The 11,896-nt window shown below is 32.5% G+C and overlaps 1 protein-coding gene across 3 annotated transcripts in view; it reads right to left on the reverse strand.

The window, feature by feature from the left end:
• Wun (wunen) overlaps positions 1–8,510 on the reverse strand; it is a 30,625-nt gene extending 22,115 nt beyond the window's left edge. Inside the window, exon 1 of one of the 3 annotated variants that reach the window (XM_083032964.1) lies at positions 8,004–8,510. Coding sequence is in view for 2 of the 3 variants with exons in the window: in XM_083032962.1 (XP_082889088.1) it covers positions 8,008–8,071 (64 nt within the window). In the remaining variant the exon portion in view is untranslated. The remainder of the gene's footprint in view (positions 1–8,003) is intronic. The other 2 variants (XM_083032962.1, XM_083032963.1) reach the window with 2 other exon arrangements.
• Between the last annotated feature and the right edge of the window lie 3,386 nt (positions 8,511–11,896).

Below are 11,896 nucleotides of genomic sequence, written 5' to 3' on the forward strand. Positions count from 1 at the left end.
AAGAAACTGGAGACTTATTTATGACTTATTACGCCTTGTACATTTGTATTACGTAATAAAAAGGAATGACATTATCATTATCACGCGTATCGAGCGTAACCGAGCGTAACGTCATTCGTGATATGACAAAATAGAGCCAAGGACGATTGAAGATCAGAAAAAGCTAATTCGGTGATAATTAAAGGCCTTTAAATTTGGAAACATATTTTAAGAAAAATATGTAAAGAAAAAAATATTTTAAGAATATACGATATAAAATAATGTGTGCGAATGTGTAAACATAATTTTTATAAATCAAGTAATTCATACGTAAAGCGCAAAAAGAGCTAAATTTATTTTGCAGATTGCATCGCGTTGCATTTTATTAAATTTAATATATCCAAGAATCTCTATCTGCGTCATCGATCTTTCATGCGAAAAATGATTTTATCGCGTCATCGTGAAAGTATTCTCTTACGCACGAAGGTATGTTCATACGTAAACGAGATAAATGTGTAAAATACGTTACAAGAATCTAAACAGAATCTTGACAAAATATCAAAGCATTTCTTAAGGCTCCTGGCTCCTTTCCGACCATGTCAAAATCGTGACGTCAGAGGCGAGAAAACACACGCTAAAATTTCTTAGATGCCATTTCGAAATAAAAAAATATTTCGATGAAACAGCACTTCAGATGGCTTTAACACACTCTTAAAAAACCCCTCAAACTATCCTTTCCCCTTTATAATCAATCAACAGCTGTAAAATGTAATATTATGAAGTCCAGTCCGTCTGGTTTGCACATGCGCTGTCATTCCGCATGTCAAAGTCTGATATCTCGATCATTTTACAGATGTTGATTGATTATAAAGGGAAAAGGATAGTTTTCGGGGGGTTTTAAGAGTGTGCTAAAGCCATCTGAAGTGCTGTTTAATCGAAATATCTTTTCATTAAAAAATGGCATCTAAGAATTTTCAGTGTCTGCTTTCTCGCCTCTGACGTCACAATCCAATATGGCCGCGGTGAGCACCCAGGAGCCTTAAAAAATGATAAAAATATTTTCTCGCATTCCGATTAACAATTACAACGAGCATCCTCGCATAATTAAGATACGAACCGAAATGCGAACCCAAGTCAGATATGGTATGTACATATATGGTAACATATTGCATAATTGCTGATAACGTATACAACACGTGCGCTTTTTTTACGATGACAGACGTAGACAGTGATTGCGTTATCGCTCTATCGGCGAAACATGCCGATTTACAATTAGACACGCCTTGCCACCCATTTGCAGTATAGGCGTTCGTGTTTAGTCATCATTACAAATTTGTACATCATTGTGATACGCCTATGACGCAACACGCTGATGCTTTTCCTTTTATTTTTAAGAATATACAATAATCTATATTTTTTTATTAAATCCTTTCATGAAGTATCGTTATTCCTTTTTTATAATTCTCGACAAAGATAAAACACTTAAAATGTTTTTTAAACGTTGTTTATTCGAGATCCTGTGTAATTAGTGATTAAAGTGTCTAATGACTTTTGTACACTGAAACAAAAATTTGTTAACTTGACTAAACCTTTCAACTAAATATTATTTTGTTAATTGAACATATAGAAATATTTTAATTAAATATAACATATTAAATCTAACAAAACATATATTCGACTTAAATATTATACTATATGTAGTTCAATTAACAAAATAATAATTCAGTTGAAAGGCTTAGTCAAGTTAACACATCTTTTTTTCAGTGTACAATGTTTTCCTTCATTATTTATCAATGAACTTATATAACTGATTTCATGATATAACAATTCTTTTAACGTCGTATTTACATTAATGCTTTGTTTGACTTGCGAGATCCTAAAATTTCTCACAAGATCGAACATTTTTATATTTGTTCTCATGGAACACTTCTCCTCCCTGAAATATAAATCTAGTTTTCTCTCCCCCTTCTCCGATATGTAAATGTAAAACTGCCCGCGGTTAGGACGTTGTAATAGAGGTCTAAAAATCGTTGTATCCTTGGAAGAAATATTTTAGCAACATTATGGAATTGAAATTCCTTCAATCGAAGCTCTTTCTTATCATTGAATATTTTTTCGATTGAAAGTTGCCGTAAATTTAAATTGCAGATTACAAAACTACAAATTACAAAACTTGTATAATATTGTATAAAATACGCGAAAATAAATCGATTAGTTTATTCATTTCAATACTTTCTGAAAAAACAAGTTCTCTATATATGTTAAATTTATCTATTTTAATAAATTAGTCACTTTTTAAATATCAACAAGAAATATTTTTTTTAAAAGTCACAATTTTGGATTCAATTAATTTATAAAAATAATAGTAAGAATATGTATGAAGTAAAAAAGAGAAAGATTATAATTATAAAAGGCTATAATTGAAATTCGAGGAGGAAAGATATTTTAGCTTTCTCGCTTTTTTAATTTGTACCCGCTTTATCGATCCATTACGTAATATAAAGTATTTAAAAAAATTCACGTATGTATACATATATTTGGTTTCTTGTGAAAAAAGATTTTTGTCATAAAATAAAGCATTTATTATAACACTGGTAATGTAACATAATCCATTAACACTAATAGTAATGTAACATAATGCATTAACACTAATAGTAATGTAACATAATGCATTAGTCATATTAAATATTCGTTGTTGGATAAAACGTTTTTCGTGCTTATCTTTATGCTAGTTTTCATTATAAATGTAAAAAAAATTGCGCGCACTATTTCTTATATCAGCTTTATATCCTTTTATCCAAGTCGTTTTAAATATTATTACTACAAAACGAATTTTGTCAGATTTAAACATTTACTTATGCATATTTTTAAGAATACGAAAAAATTTGCTTGTAAAATAAATTTTGTACGTTCGATGTCGACGAGATCCCAAGAAACCAAATGTGTGTGTGTGCGTATAATAAAAATAAATAATTTAATTTTCTATTTTACCTCAATGTATAAAAATAATTACCAATTATATCAAATAATGACATAATAATAAATATGATTGTATATACTTGAAGCGATACTATTCGATTATTTCTATTAAAAAATATTTTATTTTTTTGTTAATTATTTTTACATATATTTATCATTATTTGTATATTTTTTACATTATTGTATATTTAATTAATATTTTTTTTTATTAAATCACTGTGTTTATATTCTCAGAGTAACGTCTTATTGTATACGTCATCATTCGTATCTTTTTAACCGGTATTGATGTACCCTTAACGAGAGAACATCGCACATGTATTAATTTACGACGTCAAATAATAGACTTGTCATTCATGATCATTTATCTTTGCAAACTTAATAAAAGCTACCGTCATTGTTATCGTCTCTACCATTATTATACAAATCGGCAAAAATGATAACGACGAGAAATAATCGTTAGGTAAAAATCAACGAGAACGAGACGTTATCGTTTAGTTTGAGAGCTTACTTATTTCAATATAACACCCGCTATATATCATGCGGACAAGTCTGCATAAATCTGCCGTCCAATAAAATTGCAATTCGTGTATAAGAAGAGAGATGCTGCGAAATACAAACACCATAAATCTTTGACACATGAGAAACGAGAAAGAGAGAGAAAGAGAGAGACACAGATTATGCCGAAAAAGATTATTAATTCCTCGCGCGAGCACACGGCAGATAATTGAAACGATATACTCTATCGGAGAGAAGCGATAATAGGAAGGGGGGAGGGGAAGAGGATATAATTTAATAGACTTATGTATATTCATCAGGGCCCAACGGGTTTGTCTTTATAATCGGCACTTATCTCCTCTGAATAGGCTCCACGTGCACTTGCGGGACCAACTAGTCCCGCAAGTTCGCAGGCCTTTCTACAGCCTCTTCTTTTCGGGATCTCTTCTTAACGAGCTTTGAAAGAGGGTTACTTATTGTTAGAGCCGGGGGTACGAAAAATGGCCGCGTTTCGCGTAACACCTCGTGCCCGGTACGAAACGATGACCAAATTGATTCTAAGCAGACATGACAGCTCTTGCACGCTAATATATGTATATATATATATGCTGTGTGTCTGCTGTCTGTCTGCTGTCTGTCTGCTGTAAAAGAATTTATTAACATCACTACAGTCTGCTTATAACCAAGGTCTTCTCATCGCGAACAAACCGCGACCATCGGTCGTGCTAGACCACACGTTTATTTTTGCTCGTGCGTAAGCGTGAGAACGGTTTTCGTGACCGCCTTCGTGATTTTTCCCCATAAAAACGCGTCACGCCATCGCGAGAGTGGCTTATTTAGACCTTCTAATTTGATTCATGCAACCTCTGCAGTTTAAATGACATTAACAACATCATGTAACGATTAACGATTTAATTGCCACTTCCTCATCCTGAAGCTTCAACATCCATGATTATACATTTTTTGTGACATCGATCCTTTTTGTTTTTATATATTATTTAAGTACAAATATATATTTAAAAAAAGAGAAAAGAATTCTTATGCGTGATTATCGTAATAATGCATAAAAATAATGTTTATTTTACAATGTAACTTGAATATTAGTCTCTCTTTTCAAAATATATTATATAAAATTGCAGTATATACAGGGTGTCCGGTAATAGTCACGCCAACCGTCGTGTGCATATTCCTGGGATCATTTGGAGACGATTTTTCCTCAGCAAAAATGTCGAGACACCAATAATTTTCGAGTTATAAGCGATTGAAAATAAAGGGTTTTTCGCAAACTAAGCCTTGTGGAAATAAAATAATAATAAATTCACATTCTTCAGTTAATTTTAGGTAGAGTTTACTTTAATAGAATTTTAATTTAAGGCTTAGTTACAAAGATACATGATGGCAAAAATTGAAAACATGCAAAAAATAATGACCTCCCTCGACATTTTCGCTGAGGAAAAATCGTCTCCAAATGATCCCAGGAATCTGCACACGACGGTTGGCGTGACTATTACCGGACACCCTGTATATATTGTCTATTATAATAAATATCATGATTGAAAAGGCTGACTTAAAAAAAATATTAGAATATTTGGTGTCTCAAGAAAACAAATAAATGTATAAAATTTATCATTTCTGAGAAAAAAAGATTTTCCTCGATTTTTTGCAATTTTAATGACTAATGTAATGTAATTGAAGAATATCTCAACGTTACTGATAATTACGCGATTACTATGACGCAAAAAAAAATAGCGATTTAATAAATAAGTGAGAGAATCTCATGGGACAATAACTAATATAATCGCATCCGCATAAACAGATTATTGTATATACATATATTATAATAAGCTGTTAACACGCACGTTTCTGAAACGCAAATTATGTAAGCGGAAACATTTAAAAAAATATTTTTTTCTGATTACGTCTTGTTAAACTTGTACAAAACAATTTGCGATTCGCATAATTTTCTCGTGACAATGACATTCACCAACTTATCCAACAAAATGTTATCGTTCGCATTATAAGAATTAGACATAAAAATTAAAGCATTACTAAAGAATAACTACTCATTAAAATCATAACGCAAAATCGAAAGATTGTCATGACAAAATCATTTGACTTATACTTCTTTATTCAAAAAAAAAAGATTTAAAAAATTAGCAAAATCTACCAAAAAAAAATAATTTTTTTGTCTTAATTAATTCAGATTAATTTTGTCAATATATGTTGCTAAATGCAAATAATAAATTCACGTTTTTTTTCTCCTCTCTCTCCCTCTCTATTATTTATTTTTAAATATTATTCTGTAAGACTTTTTATAAATAATAATATTCTCCCCATATGTGTCGTAGCAAAATATTTCCAGCAATATTTATTCTTTAAAATAGCAGCGTGTGTTTTTATATCTTATATTTATCTCCCCATGTTTAAGTAAAATAAATATTTAAATTAAATATATTTTATAAATGAAATTTCTAATCTCTTACAATATTTATCTCATCATTACATTACAAATAAGCTATTATAATAAATATCAGAACTAAGAAGGCTGACTTTAAAAAAATATTAGAATATTATTTGGTGTCTCAAGAAAAAAAATTAATGTATAAATGTAGATTGTGATCAGGTTGACAATTCAAAGATAAAATTTCGCGATAAAATATATTTTAACAATAGCGAAGAAAAGAATATATATATATATTATATATATATATATATATATATATATACACTGTTGGCACGAGATAAAAGGCGCCGTATCGTCTGTCCGCATCGTGGAAACTGTATCACTATGGTAACGCGAAATGAAATCGATCGAGCTACGCTGATTCCGTTGCTGTTTGTGTATTTACAATACACAATACATGTTGGCGAAGTGTGCTACATTTCCGCGAAACATTGCGCCTTAAATCATCCGTCTGCTGCTATTGTGATGAGAATTGATAACACTAACGGAAAAGTGGAGTATTCCCCCTAATGGAATAAGTGAAATCGCGCTTATTTACGTTTAGATCGCGTTTGCTCTAATTAATGTTAACTCTTATTAGCGTTCAAAATGATTTATCTTTTGTTCCTTTTCGTTATATCTATATACTTTTATTATTCGCACTTATTAACATTCTTCTTCTTCTTATCTATATGGCTGATTAGGCTTCCACTTATTAACATTATCAATAATCCACATACGATATAGAGAGCAGAGTCGGATCTAGGGTGTGGCGAGCGAGACACTCGCCTCGGGCGAAAAACGTGAGGGGGCGCAAAAAAAAACCAATAAATTAAACAAAAAAAATTTTTTTTTAAAGAATTCGAAAATAATACTAATGTACTATTGCATTCAAAGTCTGTTTAACATATAGTGCTTGTATTTTGTGTGTGTAGAGGGGGGTGGAGGGGTGCCAATTACTAATGTTACCTCAGGTGACAAAATATCTAGATCCGGCTCTGATAGAGAGATATATAAATCGTCGTGTTGTGAAACGTGCAGACATATATTGCACGCTAATTTTATTTCACTAAACAAGATCGTAACTTGATCGTATTGAGTAAAACGAGAATACATATATTATATATTAGAATGCAAAAATAAAAATATTTTTGCAAATGTCAAATTTTTATAATAGTATTCGAAGAGAGAGAGAGAGAGAGAGAGAGAGAGAGAGAGAGAGAAGAGAGAGAGAAAAATCTTGAAAATTCAAGAATTTTTGAAGATTTATCTTTATTTTATTCGACATAAAATTTACATTAAAATACATTAAACATAAAACCTCTCGGCTCTTTTCTTTCATTTCTTTATACTTACACATCGCCTATAAGTTTTCGAAAATTTACATAAACACATATCATGTTGATCTCTCAAAACTTTGTGTACAAATCGAATAATTGACGAAGCGACTTTGAGAATTTCATTATCTTTTAAATGTTAAAATATTGAAAAGAAGAACTTTATAGATTGATTTTTTCGGTGCACAAAATGCAACATACAATTCCAATTCAAAAATTTCTGGTATTTAAAAAATTTCCTACTCCAAGATCTTTCAGCGACATCGAGCAAGCAAAGATTGAACAACCCATTAAGAATCCTCGCGGTGTAAATTGAGGAAGCAAACTCCATTAAAGCCTAAGTGCTACGCTACATTCCAAAGTATCTAAGGGTTAAAATCCCGCGTACTTTCGAAACGAAAGCAGCGCGCCACTGCGTTTCTATCCAACTTTTTTCTCTCTCTTTCTCTTTTTTCTTCTCTCCTTGCGAGTGTCTCGTAAATAATATCGCATAGAGGTTGGCGGAAGCTGCCACCGTTGCGTATCGAGAGCACAGAGTTTCGCGCGGACGAAACGCACCTGCTAATTTAAAGGTTAATCTCCGCGCTCTCTCTTTCTTCCGCGCGGGTTAAATATCAAACGAGCCGCGACGGCGCCCTGACTGTCAATCTGACAGCCACTCGACCCGTGTAATGTAATTCATCGTCCCGGAGAGAACGAGGGTTTAAACGATTTTGACGATCCCACAGTTCGCGCGCCGCCGTATTCAAACTTTCGAAATGATATCTTACTCACTGATAAACAAGCAGAGGAAGTCCACGATGAGCTTCCGCAGAATAAACTTGGACGATCGATCCATGTTGTCGCGTGCGCTTGTCACAACCGTCAGTCGCGATGAAACGTTAGACGCTGCTATGTTCAGGTGTCTCGGACAGATTGCAATCAGAGTAATCGATGATGATACGACGCGACTGCGAGCTTCGCGGTCAGGTGCTGCATACGCAGGACGCGACAACAATGTGGTGAAACGAAATGACGCAAACGATACGCGTCATTGACGTTTCACGAGCATTTTACGCGCGTCGATGCGAGAACGCAACTCTACCACACCGTCCGACCGCTCCAACGTTTCAAAGTGGACTGACTGAACTGACCGAGGCGCCTCCCCCCTCTCGTCGAACTTGCCCCACTCTTCTTTCCTCTCCACCACTCGCACTCTCGCGCTTTCTAGTAGGCGCGAATTCGCCGTCAAGTACACCCCGATTGTTGCGACCACCCCGATCGAGATTCGGTCAATGACTGATTCTGCGACTGCGCGCGATGCAGAAGCGCGTTATGCACGTGGTCCGATGTTGCGCGCGCTCGCGAATGACGACACGTGACGCATACGAAAAGTTGAAAATGGAGCAACCCCCATCGTTGAAATGATCATTGAGAAATAAGCAGATTTGCATGAATATTATAATATTCGGCAAACTTTACGCGATACTTTTGTGTAAACCAATTTCATTACATAGAAAATATTAATTATAACGATGAATAATTAAATAATTTTGACACTTTATATACCTATGAAAAATTAATTAATTTCTTATATAATTCACATTTACTCTGAATTTATTTCATAAGTAATAATAACAATGATGTATACGAGCTCGCTTTTAAACGAGACAAATCATTCTCGTAATGCGTCAGAATAAGTGACGGCAAAATCGCGAATAATACGTGATGACTATTCACATCACATTCGATTACGACTTGTAAAATGAAATTGCAGCCTTCATTTTGATATCGTGTTCGTGCTTGGTACAAAATAGAACATGATCGTTTATTCAATACTAATTACACTGCTTTGTTTAGCTCTTTTTTATAGTTAAATTATCGACAATTAACAAAATCGAAATGTTAAATTATCGACAATTAACAAAATCGAAAATAGCGATTCTCAATTTCGCAAAATTCATTAATTTTTCTAATTATATATGTGTAAGGAAGAAATAATATTTATTCTAACATATAAATATTCCTATATATACATTTTTGGAAAATAATATTTCCATTCGACTTGGTTTTTATTTTTACAAATTACGTTTCCTAAGAATCGTATTTCTGAAAAAAGTCGAAAAATTCTGAGTTACGAAAAAAGACGTGACAACACGTGAGTAAAGGATGACTAATTTACGAAAGAATTGTGTGTCTAAATATTAAATGATTAGTGATGCGAGTGAGTTTGCATAGTATATTTTATCGCTCTCGATATTTTATCGTGATGCAGTGAGATTAAGAAGCGTTTCAATAATGAAACAAGTGTGGCGTTTGTCTGGATTTACACGTGGCATGGTGTTTGCGATTGCCCTAATTACCAAACACATAACGCACTTTCACTGAGCATCCTAAACAGGAGATAATAAATTTTTATTTCGATATTAAAGTCTTGAGATTACGATGTGCGATCTTTTTCTGCATTATGAATTAAGAAAGATTATCAAAGATGAAATAATATTTATAAAAAAAAATTAATTAACATTTCCTCATGATTTACATGTATGATAGAAGTTTTAGAAAATTTCACAATTTATGCACAAAAACGAGTAAAAACAAATAAATTTAAGATTAAATGTTATTATGTAAATTATTAAAAAAACAGGAAATCATTTAATGAAGATCATTAAATCTTTTACCTAATCGCAGAGAAATTTTCTCTTTCCACAGTATACATACATATATGTATAAAGGTAATAAATAATTTGTTTACATTCTAAAAAATTCAAAATTTTAAATTTTAAATTACAATTTCATTCGCTATACAAATTATGTAAGAAATTGTGCAAATTTATGCAGGTATAAGTACCTCTAATAATAATATGATTTAAATTATTTATATGCAGATAGCAGTACATAATAATAATAATTTATTTAAATAATTACATATGTAATGAGAATATACGCCAGGAAAGAAAAAGAGAAACAAGGAAGAATTTCGAAGTAGGATTAAAATTTCTAACAAAGCTAATAATTTAATCGTTTCGAAGCACCTGTCTTACGTAAGATTCAAGCCGCGCGTGTCTGGAACATAAGAACTAGAAACAGCACGAAATAATGTCACGTTTTACGATCGGTGAGATAGCTGGTGAAACCACAATTCTACCCGTCACAGCGGAATACCGATAATATCGCTTTCCAGCACACCGGTTTCATGTCGAGAGAGAGAAGCCCAACAAAAGTTCTTATCGAGTTATTTCAACTCCAACCAGCAGTGCACCACCCGCGGTGCATTCCGCATACGTCTGTGTCACGGAGGCGACGTTTTATTCACGCTTGAATGACATATGCATACCTAATTAACACCTGTTTACCATCTCGCACGCGCGCCCACGCGTAAGCGAATCGGAAGGAAATCTCGAAAAATAATCGCTTACACATTTAAATCGAGAACTATTAATTTAGTAGCCGATACATTTACAATTTTTCGCTTCTTACGTATTCGTATAATTCGCGATATGACTCCAACGATGATAGGATGATGGTAGAAGCCTTATAAATGTTTCAACTGTTCACTCGATAGCAAAATATAATAGTTAAGGATGCGATAAAAAGAATGTTGAAGACGAAGAAAGAATTTTTGTTCACGAGTCTATAATATTTACACAGGATCGGCGTATAACGTGACACCGTAATTGTATTTTACCACAAGGCGATTACATAATTACACAAATGTACAATGCAGCTTACAGCACGAAGTGTCGCAATATTTCGTGTGTGTTCGCCTATTATTCTCTAAAACGTCTGCTTATCCCCGGCGATTGTTATTGCTAGCTAACGGTATAATAGCGGCGCGAGATCTCGAATTATATATAATATAATACATATTATAAAATAGAAGAGGGAGAGAAAGAGAGAGAAAGAAGTATCATCCGATCGAAATTTTCAAATCAGTTTCTGCCTGGAAACTGAGATTGTCTCCTCTTGGATTATTAAAAATTATCTTCCTTGGAATCAATTTGTCCCATAAAACAGATAATTTCTTTTTTCAAATCAAGATTGTGTTCTGATCGGAATTGATTTTTCATGATCTTAGGCTTACTTGATATAATCTCGTGCGTTTTTTCTTTTTCGATCTCTTTTATCTTTGATTATATAAATACGAGACTTATCCGAGCACAGAATATCATAACTTCTTATAGAAAAAAAGACAAATGCTATTTTTGAATAATAAATCTAAATAATTTAAGTGCAAATTATAAATCATTTTATAAATCTACTTTTTAAATCAAATTTATGTGCACACATTTTATATAAATATGGACAATATAACTAAAGTTAAAGTAAAAAGAATATTCATATCAGATAAGAATGGACAATGCAATTTTTAGCGCGATTCAAGGTAAAAGATTAATGGAAATAATGTTTTTAGTGTTTTAGTTATTGACTGCAGTGTAATTTATAATTTCTAATAGCGCCAAAATTTAAATTGTCCACTCTAATTTCATATTTGTTTCGCTTTTCTCCCTAAAAGCTTAAAGTTCAAAACTCAACTAAAAGCATTGCGTAAATTAAACTTTTATAGGGAAATTTTTACATAAATTTTTCTCGTTGTCTACGAAACGTTAAGTTTTTTTCCTTAAGATACGTATTTTCCGTAGCAGTATCATTAGCTTACTTTTTATATACCACAAAAAGAAAA

Source organism: Prenolepis imparis, unplaced genomic scaffold, assembly GCF_030444845.1.
Source record: "Prenolepis imparis isolate NDT839.2.m4 unplaced genomic scaffold, iyPreImpa1.0 SCAF_3, whole genome shotgun sequence".
Lineage (NCBI taxonomy): Eukaryota > Metazoa > Arthropoda > Insecta > Hymenoptera > Formicidae > Prenolepis > Prenolepis imparis.